This window comes from Myripristis murdjan, chromosome 4 (genome assembly GCF_902150065.1).
Source record: "Myripristis murdjan chromosome 4, fMyrMur1.1, whole genome shotgun sequence".
In the NCBI taxonomy this organism is placed as follows: Eukaryota; Metazoa; Chordata; class Actinopteri; order Holocentriformes; family Holocentridae; genus Myripristis; species Myripristis murdjan.
Window position 1 is genome coordinate 24,466,211 of NC_043983.1, and position 22,595 is coordinate 24,488,805.

Consider the following 22,595-nt stretch of genomic DNA (forward strand, 5'->3'; position numbering starts at 1 on the left):
TCTCCATATGCCTATATTAGGGCTTTTTTCCTGTCATTAGCTGTCACCACTGGGATTCAGATTTTTTTCCCTAATCTCTCGATAGAGAAAAAAGGAATAATATAAAAGGAAATAAATAACATGGGTCAGTGTATATGTTGTTTTTTTTATCACTTTGTCTATTTTACAATGGAAGTAGGCTAATGGTCGTATTTAAACATTCAATTCAATATTGATGATTAAGTTATGTGAAAACTTTTCTACCAAAATGAAATATCACTTCATAACAAGGATATTAATAATATGTTTCAATTCAGTCAATTTACATTGAAAGTGGAAACAGCCACATGACTGGCTGATCAGAGACAATTTATTTTATGGTTATTTCTTCATTACATCAATAATATAGCAGTCATAACATATAACAGTCTCAAGCTCATATACGTATACATTTTGAGGAAAGTTTGACTGAATTGAAAGCGTACCAAACCAAGTCCTGATTAACTAGCATCACTGTACAGCTCGCTAGCGGCTCTGTGGTCTCCTCTACTGTCTTACCCTCTAGGTCCAAGCCCTCCATCTCATCTTGCAGGGACAAAAACGAAAGTCACATTAGTTTGCTTGTGTATGCGCCTGTAAATGTGTGTAACTGTCTTTACTTCAAGAGCGTTTCTATGACACGCGTGAGCTTTTGGATTATTGCATCGGCACGCTATGTGCGTCAGTTTGAGTGAATTTGCGAACTTGTTTTGCTCTACTACCACTTTGAGTTTTGGATATTCTTGCAAATCAGGTAGTTTTGACTGTGCAGCAAAGTTAAAACTGGTGTTAAAAATTGTTCAAGTTTAAGGTTAGTTACGGGTTCAGATTTGAGATTTGGGTACACACAAGCTTTTATTTCCATGACAGCCATTTTCAATTAACATAAGACTCGTCGCGGAAGGCACATCATACTAACATCTGGATCTGCACAAACACTTATCATTCCACAGATCCCCCCCTCCACAGAGTCAAGAGGCACATATGTTCAGTGAGTACATCTGGCCAACTCTAGCTCCTGGAACATCGCTTAAAAAGTAGCAGTGCTCCTGTGAAATTCACTCAATCACTGGCATTGAATTATTTATGATTGCTCTCTTAATTGATAAATCTACCTGAAGTCCATACTCTGTTGATGTAATACTAGGTTTGCATACATACCTTTCTGCCCAACAGTGTTTCTGAGTGTCTGAGCTGCCATGGGAAAGTCAATACAAACATGCCTGTGTGTGCAGGAGTGTGTCCCATATTCATTATTGATAGCCTGTGTGTCTTGTAAGTGTGTCACGAAAGCGTCAGTGTTTGTCTCAAGTGTATCCCCTCCCCTCAGTACCAGCGATGGCCAGTGCGTCCTGGTGCTCCTGGTGGCAGGAGAAGAGCACATTCGGACTGAGGTCTTTACAGGGGAACTGCTCCCATGGCGGCGTCAGGTCTTTCTGCTTGTCCACCCCTTCCACCTCGATGTCCAGTATCACATGGAACAGCTGGGGGTATTTCTCCGGAGAGTCACACGCATCGAGCTCTGGTCTGGATAGAGAGTGAAAACAAAAAAGACTGAACGGGGTGTGTGCAAGAGTTGAACGATATAACACACTGCAAATCAAAATATACATTGTTATTAATCATGATGTCCAGCTTTCATAAAACAGGCGTTACAGAATGTCTTCCACTTCATATTTAAAGTAGTATCTTTTTTTTAAGTGGCTAGAGTGCAGTAATAAAAGTGATAGATGTAGGAAGATGCAGGCAGGGTTTTTCCTGCTGGTCTCAGTCAATTTCACCATGGTGATCACACAGAAGACAGGTGCTTACTTGTTAAACTTTAACATGGTGGTTCCGGGAGCAATGAAGCCTGTGTGGAACTGAATCTGGAAGATCTGGGTGTTGGACACCTGACAAGAGAAGGATAAAGGTGAGTTTTGGTCATATCACCCCTGTATTGTATTGTATATTACATTGCATTGTGTTGTATTCTGCGGTATTGTATAAATATATCCCTGTAATCAGATTTCATCCCCAGTAATTTAGTGTCTCTCTGCATTAGGAAATTGCACACCCGCTCTGTCAGACTAGAACGGCAAAGTGAAAACTGGGTGTTGATGCCACCAACTGTTTCTCACACACATGGTGCTGATGGATGAATGCCTGATATATATATATATTTTTTTTAAATCATCATACCAGGAGTTTGCACCCCATTTGTATAATCCTCATCTGATTAAGCCACTTCTAATAGCCTAAAACCATATGACTCATTTGCTTCTCTTTATCCACATCTTCTCCTTTAAGAATGAGGCAGAACTAATGAGGGTAATCAATAAGGATTACTAGCTTTTACCGGGATCCATCTGATCAGCGTGCTTCACAAGAAGAGTAAAAGTTTCCCTAATATTTTGTACAATCGGTGTATTTTTTAAATCATAATGTGATTATAAATTATAAATTGAATGGGCCTCAGAGGTCCAGACGGCCATAAAATTTTACTCATTGTAAACATAATAGCTTTTTCAACAAGCATGTAAGTTCGATCGAGCCTCTCTGCCTGGTTACCAGTGAATCTCCAAGATGGAGCAGATGGCACCCTGTGTAGAGGGTTTACAACTATGGATCAGTCTGGCAGGAGTTATCACAGATATGTATCTCTCAATGGTGCACTAACATGTTCGACTGGCTCCGACACTAGGGTGAGAACCAACACTCACGGATGGCAGCTGTGTTCACATGCCCTGGCTGGATCTGATTTGAGCTGATAATGGCCAACTTGGAAACCATTGTACTTCTGGCCAGCCTGGCAGGGTTTCTCATCTCTCTGTGATCCTTCCCACGATTTTCTTCCATTTTTTTGCCCCTATCGGCAGCTGGGGTATTCTTTGGAGAGTTTGTGTTGCCCACCATGAGGTTTCAGGTCACGGGGTGTCATTTTGTTTTCTATTAACTGTGGGTCTGCAAAACCCTTTGAGACTGTAAACAGTGATTAAGAGCTTTAAATAAACTTGAACTTGAACTGTGCTTTAATTCCGTTCCACCACACCGATCTGTGAATAAAAGCAGATTGGCTGGTCCAAAGAGAATTTTGGTCCCACTGCTGAACTTTCTATTGTCATCCACAGATTAAGAGGTTCAGAGTAAAAGGTAACATTAGTCGCTAACACAGTGTGCAAGCATGTCATGTGTGCATGTTTTGCAGAACAGCGCTTGCATTTAAGGTGTGAACCTGGACATGGAGTCATCCATTTCTAGAATGTTCCAAGGTGATTTTAACAATGAAACTGAAATTCTGAGCGTCCACATTTTACATACGTCTGTTTTCTAACTGTTCCAGGAGAATGCCATCTAATCAGAATCTGTACAAGCTGCTTCTTGTCACTTTTGTGGTTTTACGTGGGTCATATTCGGCCTGCAGATGCAATAACATGCAAACTGCAGCAACATCTTGAGGCAGGATTAGTGCGTCCACTTGGACCTTTAAAGATTTCTTGTCCCAGTTGCTGCTCTTTGATGCAGATGTCTAAGAAACATCATGATGATCTTGTTCTTGTCAAGATTACTTTATTGAAATGCCGTCTTAACTTTATTTAGTGTGTGCTAGGGTTCATGGCTCCAAGCCCTGGTCCTTAAGCTGTTTGCGTTTACTAGCCAACTAATGTTGATTGCGAAACTGATTCTGTTGGATTCAATGTAAAGCAGAATATAAATAAAGCCCCTGGCATACCTTGGCCTGCAGACGTCCTCCAATGGTGGACCTCATGTGATAGACAGAAACCACCACATCCCCATGGACACTGACACCCAGAGGGAAGACCACCTTCCCCTCCTGGACCCTGTGCTCTCTGGAAAAGGAGACGGGAGACAGCAGGGGAGAAAGGCATGCAAAAAGATTAAGGAGGACAGGGAGGAGGAGACAAAGAGAACAATTGAGGGGAAAAAATGGAGGACGATAAGCAGACAAGAGACGGGGGTGGAGAATGAGAAAAATGAAAGAACACGTTTCATGCTCGTTTCCAGTATCTGTCATCACTGCATTATTCTGTTTCGGATGCATTGCGCTGTGATAAAAGCACAGAGTGTGGTGGATTTATTGGCTGATTGTTCATGCTTATTACACAGCTCTGTGGAATACTCAGTTCTGATTGGTAAAGCACAGTTTTCTAAAGTCCGATATTTCTGAATAATAACAGTTATGAGTAAATGACTTGCTATGGACGGTAACGTCAAGCAGGTTTGATATCACTCTCCATACATGTGGACTAAGTCCGGACTATTTGCTACCATTAATTAAGAAAAAAAATCTGAGGAAAATATAAGGACAAGGTAGAGGGTAGACTACAATGTCATCTAGACAAGCTTAAATGATGCGTTTTGTCATCCAGATGTAATTATGGACACAATTGAAATCTATGGCCCTTTAGGAAGACTGTGCAGTTTCAAAGGGGAGGGCACCCCACCTTTTTATGAAGTGGTAAAGAATGATAGATACTGTTCAATTGTCAAAAAACTTTTGAACTTAGAAATGCCTCATGAGGTTTAGGATAACTCTTTTTCCCACTGTAAAGAGCATTGTGCTCCACTGCTTATGTTTTTGTGTACATTTGCCATTAAAACATCAGATTCAAGACAGGCATTTAAAAGTGTTCCATTAAGTCTATGGGCTCTAGTTTCGCGGACCAGGCGAGGCGGGGGCGTAGCGCAGATGCGCTTCGCCAACTGGGAGTGGCCAGGCGGATTTTCCAAGTTTGGCACGCCGTTCTCGGTGGCGCAAGTACTCCGCCGTTCCTCCTACCGGCGCAAGGGAGGAGAGAAGGCGTGGAGTGGGTTTGACACAGCCGATTCACATGTAACCAATCAAATGAGCCCCTGTCCTTGCCTTTAAAATGCGCTGCGCGAAGGCGTAATGAAAGTTTACACAGCTGACATGGAGGTCTATTGCCGCAGGCGGAGCGGAGCCCAGGAGACAGGCGCGGAGTGGAGACCGGCGAACAGTGCGGACACGTCACCAAAACCTCACAGGCAGGCTTCCGGAATTGTCAGGCACATGAACGATGCAATAAATACCGAAAAAAACACTATTCAATGCTACGATCACAATCAGCACATACATATATCTCCATATCAACTGTCCCGTCACAGCTGATGTCAGATCAAAGGAGATTGGCACCGTTTGTGCTGATTGTGAGGTTTTGGTGATGTGCGCCAGCCAGCCAAACTTCCACTGCGCCAGCCCCGCTCCGCCTTGCGCTGAAAGTAGACGTGGTTTCAGATGGCGAGCTTTTGGCGCACCTCGGCGAAGCCTTTTGGCACGAAACTGTCACTGCGCCAAGCCGAATCTGTCGGCACCTCCCCCCGCTGCGCCGCCACTCCCATCTCGGCGAACCTCCGCCTGCGAAACTTGGACACTGTCCGCCTCTGCCGCTTCGCCGGTCGAAACTAGCTCTGCGCGGGGTTCGCCTCACTGCGCCACCCCGCGCTGCGCCGGGAAACTAGAGCCCTATAGGTTATTACTCTTGGCATGAACCTGAGGGATTTTATCCTTCCTCAGCCTCATCCTTATCATTAGTAAACAAAGCGGGGTGACCTCTCTTTTGAAACTACACAGAGTTTCAAGGGCTAATAAAATCATTTCAGAACTAATATTTTGTGCTCGTTTCATCTCAGTATGTTTGAGCCAAAGGGTCCTTGCATGGCGCACGTGTTCAAATCCCTCCCGTACCTCATCCTCTCGTACTCCTGTGCAGTGGTGAAGATCTTGGTTTCTCCGATGAGGACGTCGCAGAAGGGCCGACAGCCGCTGCGCTGCTTGTTGAAGCAGGGGACCGGGCTCACCGTGAGGGCCTTGATCACCAAGGGCTTGGAGTGTGGTAGACTGGGCTTCTCTGACACCATGCTGCACACATAGCCTATGTACCTGCACAGGAACAAGGAAAGGATTTTGTCTTTCTATATAGAATTAGACCTGATAGAACAGTCACTCCCATTCAAATCCTCTCTCTGTAATGGTCATTTGGCCGGTTCCTCATGGCGGCCACAGAACGTTTGATAATGTTGGAGAGGAAATCAGTGTTGATTTGTTAACATGACACTCTGAAAGCTGGGGTGTTACCATGGCGCACTGGCATTGTCTGAATGAACGTTTACTTTTAATTAACTTTGTAACTTTGCTAGTCTCATCTTCTATCCACACATGAAACACTGAACATTAATATACATGACAACATAATCAAATGTTTTTGGTCATGCATATTGATTTGCTGACATGTATCATTGGTCACTTACAAACTGACTGATCATAATCCCAGAATGAAGCGGTGCTTGATATAGACTCCACAACATCGCTGGATATATCATTAAAACTGTTCAAACTCCATCAAGCACAGAGCACGTGACTAGGTATCAGTGATATGAAACACAATTTCTCACTGATGCAACATTTATTGTGATAAGAGCCAGCCTGTAATTAAAGGACTCTGAATATTGCTCTGGCGGGTATTTTGTCTGCCACTTCCATAATTTCTCAATTAATCTGCACTAAAGTTTTGGCTCCTGATGGCAATTTTGTACAAGTATGGACTGACAGTTACTATAGCTACAGGCTGGCAGGGTAATAAAGTGTCCATCTTTAGATAAGCCAAAGCTCTACGGCCTGAGATATTGAAGCTGAGGGGGCTGAAAAGTGTTGGCCACGCTGGCTGATCAGCAGCCACATGCTTTTGTCTTTAGCATCACCGTTATCTGCAAGAGCTCAGCTAAAAGAAAAAATGCAGCCTTTTAAAGAGGGAAAAAGGGCGGAACTGGAATGAAATGCATCTCAGATACAAAGTCATTCGTCATGTCAACATGTTTCTAGTCTCGCCAAATTAGCGTTTTCCCCCAGAAATCTTTCTTAGCAATGGGGAAAGGCCAAGTCTGTATATCTTATATCATGTGACAACTATCTCTCGCACTAAGATTAAAAAAATGTGCAGGTATGTGTTAGCGCAGCCAGTTCATTTATGCACACTCACGTACGCAGCTGCGCACCCACACACACACGTACACACACACACATATAAAACAACTCACTCAGCAAGTTTGACCTTAACTTTCCTGCCGTGGCCCTCTACACTGCTCCGTTTATATCTAATCAAACTTCAGTCCCACGCGTCTGTCTGCTTGGCCTGGTTTTGGTTTTGTTCTCTTATCTGTGCTGTAGTCCTACTTCCTCCCCTCTTTTCCCTTTATAAATATTCCTTTCATGGATTTTAGTATAAAAGGGAGATTAACAGCAGGGGAGAGAGACAAGCGATGTGTGATAGAAGGGGAAAAGACGTCTCAAGCCTCAAGGTCTTAAACCCCAACGTCTCTGTGTGCTACGCAACCAGGAGGCCATCTCTCTACTTTTTCAGTCTTTCATTTCCCTTTTTCTTTTTACATTTTTTTTTTTTTTGCACAGATACACATACACACACAAACACACAGACACACACACACACACACACACACACACACATTCAGGGGATTGAACCTGCGGTGTGATGGCCAGAGGCCGGAACCTGGTCTCTTGGCGCTGAGCAACTGCATGGCGGGAACTGGGTTGTTGAAGAGGTGGCAGAAGCAGAACATGGCACAGACCAAAACACCCGAGGGAGCACGGCCGTCCTAAAAACACAGATGACAGAAGGAATTGAGTCATTTCTTCTTTTGACATGGTGGGAGATGATATTTCGAAACCACAAAAACATGTTTTTCCATCTCATCTGCCATGCACTTCAGCTCTAGACTGCTGACTGTGATAGAGCAGGTCAAATCATGAGCATGTACAGTGATGAGGTCAATGAATAAATCTAATCAATGCATTCTACACAGTAAATAAAACAGTATGGAATGCAATGGAAAATTGATAGAGATACTTCATTAAGAATTTGCACACTGGTGCCTGATGCTAGCTGCCTTCTGCGTGCAACTATGAGCCCAGGGCACACTTCAAAGAACGTCCTTCAAACCAACTTGGCAGCTTTTTAAAGATTAAAGAAATATCTGCTGCCATGCACTAATTTGCACAAACAGGCAGCTGCCAAAATAGAGGTACAGAGGTTTTTGTTCAATACACGCGCTTTTATAAAAGTGCTCAGTCTAAGTTCATTTGAGGTTACAGGGACAAAAAAAAAAGATATCAGATCTAAGTTCTAGGAAAAGGATTCTTCTAGACTGTAGAACTAACAATTCAGTTTACAGAAAAGAACTGTTGGGCGGAGATTACGCAAGGTGAAGCGCTTTGCCAAGCCACATCGAGTTGGCAGTGACAGCACGGTTGACAGCACTGCCGTCATAGAATCAGAATAGATAGAATGCACAGCTTTGCCTGACACTTGGGGCTGAGGGCTGTGTTACACAAGACCTCAGCACTTTGAGCCTCAGCTGTCTGTGCATGAAAAACTGAGTTTATGACTGCCATACTGACACCCCAAATGGTCACCATGGCAACTTCTTTGACTGTGACCGACTGTTTAAGGATCACCATATGCATCGCAGAGACCCAATCAGGAATACATGAGGAAGCGATTCTAGCTCTGTGGCCACTGTGCTACAGTGAGTCACATGCGATCTTCTGCATGGTCTAATTGAATAACATCTGAAGCCAACAGGCAGGGCTGTAATGCTATTCTTCTCTATGCTGTCACGGACATTCAATTCTCCTTTGAATACAAGGAGCGTCTGTTTCCGCTAAGCAGCAGTGAGGAGGCAAAGAAACAGGCGAGATAGGAACTAAAGCTGAGGAGAAACAACTGGAGCAGCTGGGAAACCAAGCTGTGTTTCATTTGGGAAGAGAAAGGCAAGCCAGCGCACCCACACCCAGGGGTGGCAACAGTGAAAAGAGAGGGAGTGTAGAGGCAGAAAAAGGGCCAAAGGTTTGGTTGGGTTCCTGGTTTAGATTCCTTGCCTCTGTGTTATTGATACAAAAGCTACATTCTTTTGGTTATGGGCAGCGCACGCAGAGGATGTGCTTGCATGAAAACTTTCCATCAAAACTAATTTTGGTGCAAAGAATGTTACAAATCATTATGCATGTAAAATAAGTAGGAGGAAAAAAGCAGAGAGGGCTGGCAGATTGCTAAGTAAATGTAAATGCAGGTTAAAAAAAAACTATTTGCCATGTGTTTCTCTATTTCAGAGACTCTTCGGTTATTTTACTGTATTTGTTGAACAGATTGAACGCAATTTCACCATCTTGACTCTTAAGCTACCTGTTTCATACAGTGCAACACACTTTTCCCAAGGAGATTCTCAGGATTAGAGCTGAGTGTTTCACCAGCACTCCTAGTTTCTTTAGTGCGACAGCAAAAACCAACAAGTCATCTATGTTGGCAGCAACTCCTAAAAAATGAATCACTGAACAGGAAAGTAGTTTAGGGGAAGTTGAGGGGCACTGATTCTGACTGTGTTTCGGTTAGTCCTACTTGGCAATATACATCACAGCCTGTGCCAGGACACAAAAGTGGGTTGTGGGACAAATTAAACTGGGCCCCCCAAAAATGCATTGTGCTGGTCATGCTTTTCCATGTCACTGAAATGCATGATAAGCTTAAGAAAACACTGCATGGTGCAAGGTTAGCAGTGTAAAAGCAAAGCACATTCCTAAGAGTAGTGGCCTACAAAATCTCTCAAGGGTTGTAGTCTAATCCACCAGAATCCAGACTACTGAACCAAATAGAACAAATAGAAAGTGTCAGATGCTAGCATCAGTAAACACACCTATTGTTCTCAGTGGCCGCAGGCAAACTACAAGTGTTAAATGAAGCAGCAAAACATTTTGATGCGGCTCCTAGCTTCAGCTCAGACCTCTGTTTATGGAACAAATGACCAGAATACAGTGTCTGACATCCATGATCTGCAGGAGAGAGCAGCTGATCTTCATGATGCTTTAAATCTCCTTCTCACAGTGTTCCCTTGTGGACATCATGTGCTGTGCATCTTTCAAGTTCACTGTTCATCCAGGGCTTTAACAAAAAGTAAGAGGAGGCCAGGGATTACAAAGGTGTGTCAGTGTCTTCTTACCGAGCAGGTGATGACACACACATTCTTGGGATTCTGTTTGAGCCAGTTGTGCATGTTCTTACACACAGCAAACAAGTTGTGGAGGCTGGGAGCCTGGCGAGACGGCCAGTTACACTCTGAAACCTATGGTGAGGGCAGACAAAGACAGAGAGAGAGGTCAGTGAAGGGGGAGGGAGTCAAAAAGAATGGAGGGAAAGGGAGGGATCACGAGAGGCACGGATAACAAGGACAAATAAGAAAGAAAAAAAGAAAAAGGAAAAAAATCCATAAAACCAGGAGGGGTGGAGAAATGGGAGGTGGAGGTTAGCAACAGCGCTGCAGTGGCAAAGCAACACAACACACCAGTTTCCATGATGAGTCATCTGCTAGAAAAACAGTACAATGACTTCCTCAGACAGACAGGGGGCCATCTTGGCCGTGTTGACTCCACAGCTTCACTCAGCAGCTCTACAGCTTGACTCCACAGCTTCCTTAGACATATCTGCCTGAGAGCAGCAATCTGCTGTCTACGACCTCACTTGTGACTCCACTCAAGTCTGAATCCAGCTGTGCAACAGCAGCGAAGGAAATGAGCCAAAGAGCTCAAGCCGAGGACAGTCATAATCATAAAACCATCAATAGGGCATTCTCGCTAAAAACAGTTTTCTTGAATGATAATTTGGTTGGTACATCTGAAGCAGTGATCTATGATTTTGTCATTTTTCTTATTTTGCCTCCATCGTCGGCCCATTTGTGGTTGTTGTCAGAAATGTTAAACACGTCAGAGAATTTTTTCTGGGAAAGACCTGCAGTGTGAAAGAGCTTTAGCTGAGTATGGGTTTCCATTATACCAAGTCATTTAGACACACATTAAGGGTTAAAATCTTGTTTTTCTTCAAAGAACTGAAACAAATCTGCCAGTGGGATGAGATAATCCCACTTGTTTCCAATGATAATCAACTCCAGAATTTTCTCATGTGTCATTTTCCTGATACTAGTGGGCTGATCTGACTAATTCTGCCTTGTTTCAACATATTCATACTTGCCAGTGGGAGTGTCTCGCTTCAATGGCTGCTTTTTTTCCCCACTGGTTTTTAAGAAAACACTGTCATGAAACTGAGCCTTGGCTTTTAAGTGTGTCACCCAGGGAGGCTGGTGAGGGATTATCTAGGTAAACACCATAGTGGCAGCTGTGTTGGGCAAAACTTTCTGCAACTTTCTGATTTCATTCCATGGTCACAATTTTGGAGGGAAGCTGAGTGTTTTAATGAGGCGAGCGGTGATTGTTAGTCTTGATGAGAGCGAGCTGATTAGAGACTTCACTGAGGATGCTGCACTTGCTTATGAATTCAAAGCAGAGCCAGCAGAGATTCAAACAAAGGAAAGCCACTTGTATCCGGATAATAGCCAGATATTTTTAAATAATCTATTGTAATGTGATTATAAGATATTGTATATAGCCAGTCATTATTTAATGGTTTCATTATAATTAATCATAATGTTTTTATAACTAAATATTCTTTATCATTATGGTGTTTTTTTATTTATTGGTATTCAAAGCATTCCCATTCAATTCAAATCCATTTTCTAATTTATTGTGTGTGTAAATAACATGATTCAGAATCATTTCATCTTATTTTTAGTTTGTTTACTGTTGACTACTTGGTACACAGCACCTGACTTTGTTCTCCTGTTAGTGATGATCAAAGTGGTATGGTTTTGATTCGTGACAGTAGGACAAATTTAAATAAATCCCGACATCTTGCACTGGTAACGCAATGTTCCCAACAATGTTTTCGATCATTACATTATTATATTAGACGGGCTGAAAATAGTATAGCAAACGGTGACAGTCATGTTAAAGGCTTCATCTGTAGCTTTATGTGGCACCGCTGCTCTTACCCGGTTGGAGAATTTGGCGCCCCGGTAGTTGCGCTGCGATAGGTTGAAAACAGTGTAATGGTCGGCATGGCGACTGTCCAGAAAGGAGCGGATGTCCTCCACATGGTTCTGGTAGCCAATCTGCACCGCTTCTGCTGGGTATGTCATCACTGAAAGAATGAAAAAAATACATATAAATATATAAATATTGCAGCTGCTGCATGGAAAACCGTGAGCCTCCAAAATGTCCAATCATGCATTTTCAAATTCAGCCAGTGTGTCTTGAAGGGTTTCATGTACTGAGCTGCCACTGATACAGATGTTTGAGAACAGCATGCACACACTGGGCTTACACTCAGCAGTGAGGGTCAGTGATTACACACAATGCATGATGGGATAGAAGGCCTGAGGTGACAACTGGCCAACTGACTACGTCCTCTAAAGGAAAGGACGCGTCGCCTCTCCATATTCAATTGTTTCTGTGTGAGCATGTAAAGCCAGTGAGCAGTGAGAGAGAGAGAGAGAGAGAGAGAGAGAGAGAGAGAGACGGCTAAGTGCATGTGTGTGTGCCCATCTGCGTCTGCGTCTGTGTGCATGCGTGTGTTCATAACACACATCACCAGTCATACAGTCTCATATGAACTCAAATTCCATTCTATTAAGCAGATATTACCGATTTTGAAAGTTTATAATTAAGTTTGTTTGATTTTTTTTTTTACGTCTTGGACCAGTCAGATTGACTTTATTTAACATGTCAGACCTGCTCCATTGTCTCCTTGGAAAAATTGTTTGAAGTAATATTTCTTGTTATATAGCTATAATACACAAGAGAGAGCACTATACCGTGCAATGATGACGCTTGTGTGCTGCAATCGTAGGCATGAAGCCAAGGCCAATATTGGACAGTATAGCAGGACCTTGAATATATCGCTGCAATTGTACTAGTTGCTTTTTTATGATTAGCGAGCAAAGAATGATTCCATTAAGAAAAATAGTTCTGTCTACATGACTGTCACTGTATATCAGCTACCATAGGTCATCTCTTCATATCAGCTTAGTTAAATGTGTTGAGTGTAAACAAGACGGAGTGCACACATACAAAGATGGAGTCAGAGTGGCAACAACAATGGATATTGGCACACATCATAATGCCTTTCAGCCACACAAAATTAGGGTACACACTTAAACACAAATATGCACACACAGTATATGAAGTCACTCTGCATTTACCTATGATTCGTGATGTGATGTAGGCGATGTCCAGCTCCCCTTTTGTGTACCTGTAACACAGAGGTGAAACTGTCAAGACAAGGCTTTCATGTTTCATCTTTTAAGACATCTGGTTTCTCCACATTTTCTGTGAGAAAACGGAGAGAAATTAGAAAAAAGTGAGAAACACCCCTTCCCAACATACAAACATAAATAAATAAATAAATAAATAAATAAATACTTTTAAACTGTTTGTTTGTCTTGTTAGTTTGTTATGTGAGTTTACAGAGAAACAGAGGAAGCACATATTGACTGGTTTTAGACAAATTAAGAAATCAGGAAGGAAGGTCAAGGGATACCCTATTCATGAATAATATCAACTCATTAAAGGAGTAATCAATACATGTATTGTGCATGCATTGATTGGATCAATGTCAGCTGGCTTTGGACAAGCAGCTTCCATCACAGGTGAATTTTTAAGTGGTACTCCCCTATTATTAAAAAGTATTTGTTCCATATGGATATGACTTGTACCATAGCTCCACCAGAAGTCACACTTTTCACATGCTTGCTGCACCACTGTGCTATACCTCCTCCACAGGGAATAGGATGAAAAATTCCTGCGGCGCCAGTGAAATATGCAGAGTGGGACTGGGAGATGGCAAAAACTTCTTCAACCCACTGTCTGGCAAAAAAAACACAACTCAAATTATTGTGCCTTGAGTGTTTGGTCGTTGATTTTTGGATATATATACATTTTACTGAGCAGAACCAAATTTTTATACGTGTAGTCCTTTTTCCGCTGGCACTATGTTGTTTATTGCCGGGCAAAACACACATTAGCAGGCTAATGTGTATCAAATTGAGTTGACTTGTTGCCTGCTGTGAATATCCCCCTAGTCAAGCTAATCTAGGCCAAGCCATCTCCCTGTGTGGTCATGGATGAGTGCCATATGGCTCTGATGCAATCCTAGACCTGGTTATGTAATGCAGCGGTGCTCGGCTAGCATGGTCTGAAGCGAGATCAGGTGTGCCCTGGTATTTTCTTCAAATATTAATAAAAAGAGCACCATGCAGAATGTTCCAAGTTGTCTGCTGAACTGTGCATGATCATATAAAGACATGTATGACGTTTCTAAATCATAATAAATGACTCATTAAACTGTGGACCTGAGTGTTGTGTGGCACAGTTTACGTTGCAGACCTCTGATGTAACAGACCTGTCTGGCCGATTTCCATAGGAAGGGACCTGAGCTCAAACCACCAGAGGGAGATGGGAGGAGTTGTCACTTGTGACTGTAAGTCGTGACACTTCAGGGTTATATTTGTATCTGGTGCTGTGGTGTTGTGCACGCAGTGTGAAATGCTGACTGAGAGTTACACAGAGTCACATATAAGGTATTTCTAACAAATTTACTGTTGAAGCTAATGATTTCCTTCCTTTTCCTTTCCTTTAGTGAGGTGGTGCACTATTTAAATCATGTGCTTTGTCCTGGAAAAGCGCAATTATCTTGATCAAGCAATCTTTTGAGGAACTGAAAAAGCATACCTGTTTTTCATTCATTTGCATATTTTTAGTGTGCAATTAATGCCACTGACTGAATCAGAGATGTGCAGTTTCTACAGGACTCTGACAATGTGCTATATAAATGTGTGGTTGTGCAGATCCCTGCTATATGGCTGGGCACAGCTATTTCAGGAAAGAAGCGGGTCAGGTGTCAGGTTTAAATGGTTATGGCCAATGGCTATGGAGTATGCAAATGAACAGCCTCCCTGACCTCTTGAGGATAGAGTTGCAGCCAATTAAAATGCACCACAAGGATGTGGGAGATAGACAGAAATGTAGGGGAAGGACACAACCGGAAAGCAGGGCAAGGCTGTGCAAGGGCACTGCACATTAAAGGCAATGTTAAACTCTATGTTTCTGTCCTTTCCTATGGAAATCAGCCAGTAAGTGTAATTCACCTCCATTAAAATTCATGTCATATAATTTTCATGACTAAAAAAGCAAGGATCATCAATTGGCAACACATCTGGCCTGGAAAAGCTTCTCATCTGGGCTGCAGAAAATTAAAGAATTCAAAAAATGTCAGGAAATATATGCAGTCTAGTATTTAGGATATCTAGCATTATTTCTTCCTATACTGCTGCAACACAAAAAAACACTTGAGATGGAAATAATTTTATTAGGATTTATCGAGTCCAAATACTGTGCATTTGACCCCTGGGTTCTAAAGACATAAATCCACCTGTCAGCTTATTATTTGTTACCAGCGAGTAGCCGACACACCCTGCTGGGGCCAGATGCATTAACAGTGCATATGCACAAGAATACATGCATACACAATTTTCTACACAGAAATTGTTATCTATAAAAAAGAATATGTGGTGAGAATGTGTGTACCTCCATGCATACTTCACATGCGTGCACAGAGTTTTTGTGAAAAGTGGCAGAGAATAACATGAAAGAGGGAATTTACACACCAAGATACTAAGTGTTCTTAATATCCAGTTTCATTGTGCATTTATGATTTTGTACAAGCCTATTTGTCTGTTTTATACTGTGAATTAAAATAATTGTTGCACTGTGTCACACATAATACAGATGGGATTGTGGACTGATTTAAAGACATATGTGTGATCAATTAATAGTCATTATGAGCGCTGTAAATAGGCAGAGCCGTGCATAATGGCTGTGCATAATGAACCAATTGCAGCTTTGGTGCTGTTCAAGGGCCTTGCCAATGCAATACTAAGAAGAGAACGGGTGTTTGGAGACCGTGCTGGAGAGAGGAGGGGTCCCTGCTCCTCCACCTGTAGCTCACACATCATTGTGCACGAAGCTGCATTGCTTGGCTGTACACTGAACAGCAGTAGCATAGGTGAACCTGAAATTAATTCCTGTCTTTTATGAATGGGAGCCATATCTTCGTACATGCACGGGGAGAATGTTTTCCATCAATCAGGGCACCGCATAGCGTCAAACCAGGTTAATTAATATTTCCTGCCGATCAGAACTGCATTCTGAAGATACGTTTCTGGAATTACAGATTTGAGCCATCACTCCTCAGTGAACTGCCTCCTTGGTGTTGGTTTGCACTCCAGCATTTTCTAGTTAAGTGTCTAGTTATTGTTATATATTTCCCATGACTTTTATAACTCTGCTCACACTGATATAGGCATATAAAAATCACATTTATTTTGTAAGAAATTGAAAACATTAAACAATAATAGGCTAACTGGGCCTAAATAAACTTTAATTTTGTTTAAACTCTGGCCCCCACAGTGTCTGCTTGGAAAAATTGCGGCTGTACTAAGTATGTATAAATGTAGGCGATGAGCCCTGCTCTAGAGGCTAGTATTATGCATTCATATCATATTTATCCTTCTATTTATTCTTATTACCATCATTATTAACGTTGTTGTTGTTGTTATCATTATGGTAGACAGACTGTGTCGGGATTCCCAAATAATGACACACCTTTGTACTCGTGTTTGTGTTTTTGATTATGTAACCAACGCCTGGCTTGTAAACATTTTGAAGAGTACTTGTCTGATAATAGGAACAAAAAACAACAACCACATACTCACATGCAAAAACCACACACGCGCACACACACACACACACACACACACGCAGATACCCAGATGCACTACAGCAGTGCCTGATGTTTATGTTTCCTGTTTGCAAGTAAACATCAGGACCTTGAAAGCATTTTAGGCCAGATAACATCAGCGGAGAGGTGGTCTAACTGAGAGTCTCCTATGACTGTACAACACACACACACACACACACACACACACACACACACAGTGTAAGTGGGTTAGATCTCAGAGGACATTTATTTGAGTTCTCTAAATACCCTCCATTCTCTTATCCATAATAATTATACATATATATTTTTTATTTTTTATCTTGACTATAACATGAGTTTTAAACCATGTCTGCTTCATATCTGTATGATAAAAGTTGAGTGACAGTCAAGGTTGGAGAAAGAGAAAAGACAACATGTAAACCTCACCAACCTACAGCTGACATAACGTCTCTTTCTTAACAAAAATTACAGCAGAATGTTTCCGATTCACACTGATTTATTTCACCCTATCTTCTAGACGTCTTTCATCTGAATCTGATTCAGAGCCACTTCTTTAGAATCAGCCCGATCCATTTTGTCACAATTGCCTTGATGCTACAGGGCATCTGTTTTCACTGAAAACAGGGCAGAGAAGAGTGGTGTTATGGTTTGGCTAAAGAGAGAGGTGAGGGAACGGTTGACAGAAAGAGAGGGAGAGAGTAAACGTAAGCGTGCAGTAAAGAGAGGGAGGAATGAGAGGTTGAACTAAACCAAAACAGTGAGAAAGAGACGGAGAAAAGGAGAGAGAGAGAGAGAGAGAGAGAGAGAGAGAGAGAGAGAGAGAGAGAGAGAGAGAGATGAATGTGCGCCTGTTGGGGAGGGAGGAGGGAGAGTAACGGGGGCTGTCTGGGTGCAGACCAAGGACACTGTGCCTTTCACAAAACCAGAGCAGCCATCCAGACTCGGTTGCAGCTAGGCCCTGTGCTTCTCACAGACAGGGGAACACACTGTTGAGCACTGCTTCCAGATTGGTTTCCCAGCAAATTTCTCCTCACTCAGGTAAACAAACAAGAAAGCGGTTTTAAATAATTCAGCAACAGCAGCTCCTGTCTTGAATACAGATGAGAGAGAAGAAGCGAGGAACAAATGGAGTTTAGTTAGAGAGTCAAAGGAGGGCCTGCTAAACATCTGTGCACAGAGGTGCTGCCTTGCACTGAGCATGCTCACGATAAAAGCTGTTATTTCACTCCCTCAGGTGCGGTCAATGCAAGAGAAAAGCCCACTCAGTGTTAGAACGATATGGTAAAAAATTATATTGCAATTACTTTGTTGACAAAGGGATATGACTCACAATTTTTGGTATCATTTTCATTTTCACTGAAAAACAAACAATCAGCATAATAATGTTGTTGATTAAAATAATGTTGAGGTGATTTTAGCTGCAGTCTGTCCCAAATAGATTTTTTTTTTTTTATGATTTATTGAGCAAGGGATCTTTGTAGCACCACAATACTTCATTTATAATGCTGTTTTGTCACATTGTACTTTTATAATAATAATAATAATAATAATAATAATAATAATTAAATAAAAAAAATAATGCTGCTTCTGTAATTTGGATACTGCACACAGCCACACTGTGAATTAAATATTTTGATTAATAGTTCAGTCCAATTAAGAAGTCACACAAAGCCCGTCTGCAGAGACCCCTTGAACTCTGAGAAGCTTAGGCGGCTTAGAAAACTTTCATCAGTATTCATCAACAGTTTAGCTTTGCTGCTGAATCAGGATGCGACTCGGAGGAAAATGTCAACTGTTTATTATTACAGGGAGAAAAATCCTTCTGCAGGATACTGATGACAATACACTGATGTAATCCTGAGGCAGCTGTTAATGTGAACAACTCTCTCCCACAGATATAAGCCAGAAAAATCACAGCTCTAATGTGTAATCTCATCAACATGAACACTCAGGAACAGCTCGGGAGACATCAGAGATAATGACTCGTGAAGCTGGACTCGAGATATTTGTTTGAGCTTGACGCTTGTAAAAACAGAACATACACGCTCATCCTCAGAAAATCACTCGAGGTGTTCTCACTTGCAACTTTTCTATCTTTCTCATGAATAAAGCGATATATGGGCGTGCAAACAGAAACACAAGGCGCTATCCGGCGTGCCAGACGGCAGTAGGTCAGCTGGTGTTGTGCCATGCTTTGCCGCTTCCGACAGAAACAAGAGCCTGTCGAACGAGCTCTGCCGTACACCGACCTGTGCCACATTATCTGTCCTTTCTGAGCCCCATCTCCCTTTCCTCTTGGAGCCCTTCAGCCGGCTGCCACAGCAGGCACAACCTGCCTCCCAGCGACCCCGCCCCCCCCCATCCAGCCGCCCACTCACACGCATATAAACACACACAAATGGCCATCATCACACACACAGGGCCTAGTGAAATGAATCCTTCTGTATCAGCAGTGCACTGGCTATTTGGCACAATGAAGTGCCATGAATAATTCAGCCAGGAGAGGAGAGATAGACGGCACAGAGAGGAGAGGAGGAAAGGAAAGGTGAAGCTGGGATGAGAGCAGAGCGCAGCTGAAAACACGAGGGAACGATAGGAGAGGAGAGTGGGAGTTTGCCAAGATATGAGCAGAGGAGAAAAGAGAGAGGAGAGGAATAATCATGATCAAACTTGCTGAGTCAATAGTGAGAGGAGGCGTGTGTGTGTGTGTGTGTGTGTGTGTGTATGTGTTTCTGACAATACAGAGGCCCCTTTGTGCTGTCCTCTGCAGACGCCTGTGCACAAACACACTGTGAGGACCGAGCTGTGCCAGACTCTGCTGCCTCCCTCTTTCCTCCATCCCTCTCTCTTTCCTGTCCTCCCTCTCTGAACTCTTTCCTTCCCCTCAAACTCGATCTGCGTCGCTCCGTTTCCCCATCTAAATCTGTTAGACACTTGCTCAGTGGCGGAAAAAGTACTGCAAATTGCTGACATTTTGCTTAATTAGAAGTAGAAGTACTGCTGTAAAAATCTACTGCCGTAAAAGTAAAAAGTAGCTCACTTAAACTGTACGGTAAGTTACTGAGTGGTTATAAAAGGAGGAGAGTACACGGTTCAATCTACAGTCTTTTAAAGGTGCATTCTGCAAAACTGTGGCTGAAGTGAGGAACCTGTAGATTCAACTGACAAATGTGGAAAAAGCACATAATATGATGGTTGAGTCTACATGGTTTGCATCATCAGGCCAACTCACTGATTTTATTCCACATTTTTGTAAATTGAATCTAAACGGTCACTTCCATTGACCGGCTGCAATTTTTCATGGTGCACCTTTCATTGGAAATTTGGAATCCAAATGAGGTAGAATACAAGTGAACAAGCAATAAGTAATAATGACAAGTAAAAGTAAAATTATTGCCTTTAAAAAATACTCAGAAAAGTACACAAAAAGCTTCTCAATGAACAGTAATGTGTAAATGTAATAAGTTACTTTCACCTCTGAACTTACTTTACACCACCACCACCAGGGATCATCAATCAATGTAATCACTGCACCCAAAATTCATCAACTTTATCACTCAGTATTATAGTTTTACTGAGTCAGGGATGCAAGGAAAATGTCATCGCTGCCCCTTTTAGTTTTTGTTATGACAGCCATGACATCTGCACAATATCCGTGGTTTATTGCTGCTTTGACATAACTTTATATTACACTATAAAGTGCTTCCAAACGTTTCTTCTGTCTCCATTCAAATGAAAAAGCTACATCCTGAAAAATATGTGACATAAAACGACTTATAACTAGAGTTTTGTTGACATCTACGCAATCCCGCTGAACTCAAAAAACACAGATAAGATCGTGTTCGCCTAAGACTAGCAGGCAGCCGCTTCAAATATCAAGTAAATATCACAGCCAGATGCCATCTTAGCCTCGTCTCTTCATATTCCAGCTCAACAAGCTTCCAATATGCTGAGGTCCCACACACACCATCCACTGCGTCACAAATAATAAAAATGGCATTACTGAAAATTACAAAAAGGTATTACTCTCCATATCCACAAACACTGAAAAATGTCCAAAAGCCAGTGATCACAGTATTTTGAGTTTCTTTTTCAATTTCAGATGAAGCGTAAATTCTCAAGTGAGGTTATGTTTAAGGCTAAGTAAGACAAGGACATTTTTATGACATTTTTTTTAAAATGAAAACTTAGTGATCTGGCCTTACACTTACAGAAAGGTTGAGAACTAGTTATCACGCGGCACCTCAGGGCCTAAACCTGCTGTGCTTTATGTCCCATTTATATTATATTAGTTATAAGTCATATTGACGTTGGAGGGCCAAGTGATGTGACTGAACAGAGATCCAAGAGCATATCAGTGCTGGTATTAATCTAAGACTATGGCAGTATGGACCTTCATTCAGCTACAAATCTAAAATGCAATTATGTAAAACCACAGTGATAATAAATAGTGCTGCCGCATTCCTTTATGCGCGAATCTGATAAAAACCAGAACATGAAATAGACTATACCCGCTACAGATTTTCTCATTATTTGCAAGACGATAAAAATCAAAATATCTGATAACTGCATGAAGAACTTATGATATAAAGTAAGCAGCACGTATGTCCTGGCAGCTGGAGAGTCTTTCCTGCGGCTGAAAGGTCAAAGACATGACTTTTACAACAGTCTGTGTCCATCTCTGTCAAAAAACCCTGGAGCAAGACACTGAACCCCCTACCAGCAGCATGGAGGCCTGATCCCCCGACTCTGCCGATGAAAAGGGTGGAGATAACCTCACACGGCTCAGAAAACAGTGACACAGCATAACAGTGGGTTGTAAATGGGTGCTGACACTGTGGCCTGTTGTCATAATTCAAACCAGTCAAATTTAGCAAGAGTGTTTACGCTTGCAAGAAGGACCAACAAGGCAGCTGCTAAAGATAGTTGGATAGTAAAAATCAAGGATCATTTAGGAAGAATAGGGGGGTAAAATGGTACTTGCAGCAACTGAATTGAATCGAATTGAATTGAAGTAATTGCATCCACTTGGTAAAAATTCACAGAGGTGGTTCATCTTCCAAAAAAACAAAGGCACAAAAATATCATTAAGCAGTTGCTTTTTACAAGGTGGATATTAGTATTTAGTTTTTTTTTTGTTGTTGTTGTTGTTTTTTTGTTTGTTTGTTTTTGTTTGTTTGTTTGTTTGTTTGTTTTTTTGCAGTTACTGAAACAAACCTTGAGGCCAAGTGCCAACAACAAAGGACATCTTTTGCAACTCAACATGAGCATATTTTTTGTGTTAAAAAAAAAACAAGTAGGCCTGAGTCTTGACTCCAAATACCCTTATATTTTAGTCTTGCTTGTTTAATTTATCCCAAAGAGTCAGCACACTAACTCAAATTTCCTCTGTGTTAAGTAGGTAGCACTGCAGCTAAGCTAATAATGGAAACTCGTTCCACCCAGGCAGAAAAACAACCCAGAGATGCCGTTTTCAGGGGCTTCTGTGAGAATCCTGTTTCAAACTGAGAGTCAATCAGCGCTGCCTTTGAGCTCAGCAAGGCCTCATTATCCCACGTTTTATGGTGAGAATTTTTCCACATCTCCCGACTGGAGGTGTGAATATGTGAGATTAAGGTCAAGCAGCAGTGGTTGGTGTAGCTGGGGGGAAGCAGGCATGCAGTAAAGTGTGGCTTCATGTGCGTAAATGCAGCGGGCACTTACGTGGCGACCTGATGCATGACCTTGGTGGACGTGTCCTTCAGCGTGTCCTTGAGGTTGTCTTTGAAGTTGCTGAAGAACTTCCCAGCTCCTCCCTTCACCATATCCAGCAGTCCTCCGCCATAGTTGGCATCCATATCTGGGGACGGAGGACCTTTAGCCAGTCAGGATTCAGAGGAAAAC

The 22,595-nt window shown here is 42.1% G+C and overlaps 1 protein-coding gene across 8 annotated transcripts in view; it reads right to left on the reverse strand.

Annotated features, from left to right (window-relative positions):
* The window catches only part of dnajc6 (DnaJ (Hsp40) homolog, subfamily C, member 6), a 44,130-nt gene that overhangs the window by 9,763 nt on the left and 11,772 nt on the right, over nucleotides 1–22,595 (reverse strand). For 4 of the 8 annotated variants that reach the window (XM_030049600.1, XM_030049598.1, XM_030049594.1 and 1 more), the window contains 10 exons: nucleotides 22,416–22,566; nucleotides 13,138–13,187; nucleotides 11,929–12,077; nucleotides 10,048–10,170; nucleotides 7,517–7,650; nucleotides 5,726–5,920; nucleotides 3,731–3,848; nucleotides 1,831–1,910; nucleotides 1,352–1,545; nucleotides 538–564 (listed from right to left, as the gene is read on the reverse strand). In XM_030049600.1, coding sequence (XP_029905460.1) covers nucleotides 538–564; nucleotides 1,352–1,545; nucleotides 1,831–1,910; nucleotides 3,731–3,848; nucleotides 5,726–5,920; nucleotides 7,517–7,650; nucleotides 10,048–10,170; nucleotides 11,929–12,077; nucleotides 13,138–13,187; nucleotides 22,416–22,566 — 1,221 coding nt within the window. The remainder of the gene's footprint in view (nucleotides 1–537; nucleotides 565–1,351; nucleotides 1,546–1,830; nucleotides 1,911–3,730; nucleotides 3,849–5,725; nucleotides 5,921–7,516; nucleotides 7,651–10,047; nucleotides 10,171–11,928; nucleotides 12,078–13,137; nucleotides 13,188–22,415; nucleotides 22,567–22,595) is intronic. The other 4 variants (XM_030049599.1, XM_030049597.1, XM_030049595.1 and 1 more) reach the window with 3 other exon arrangements.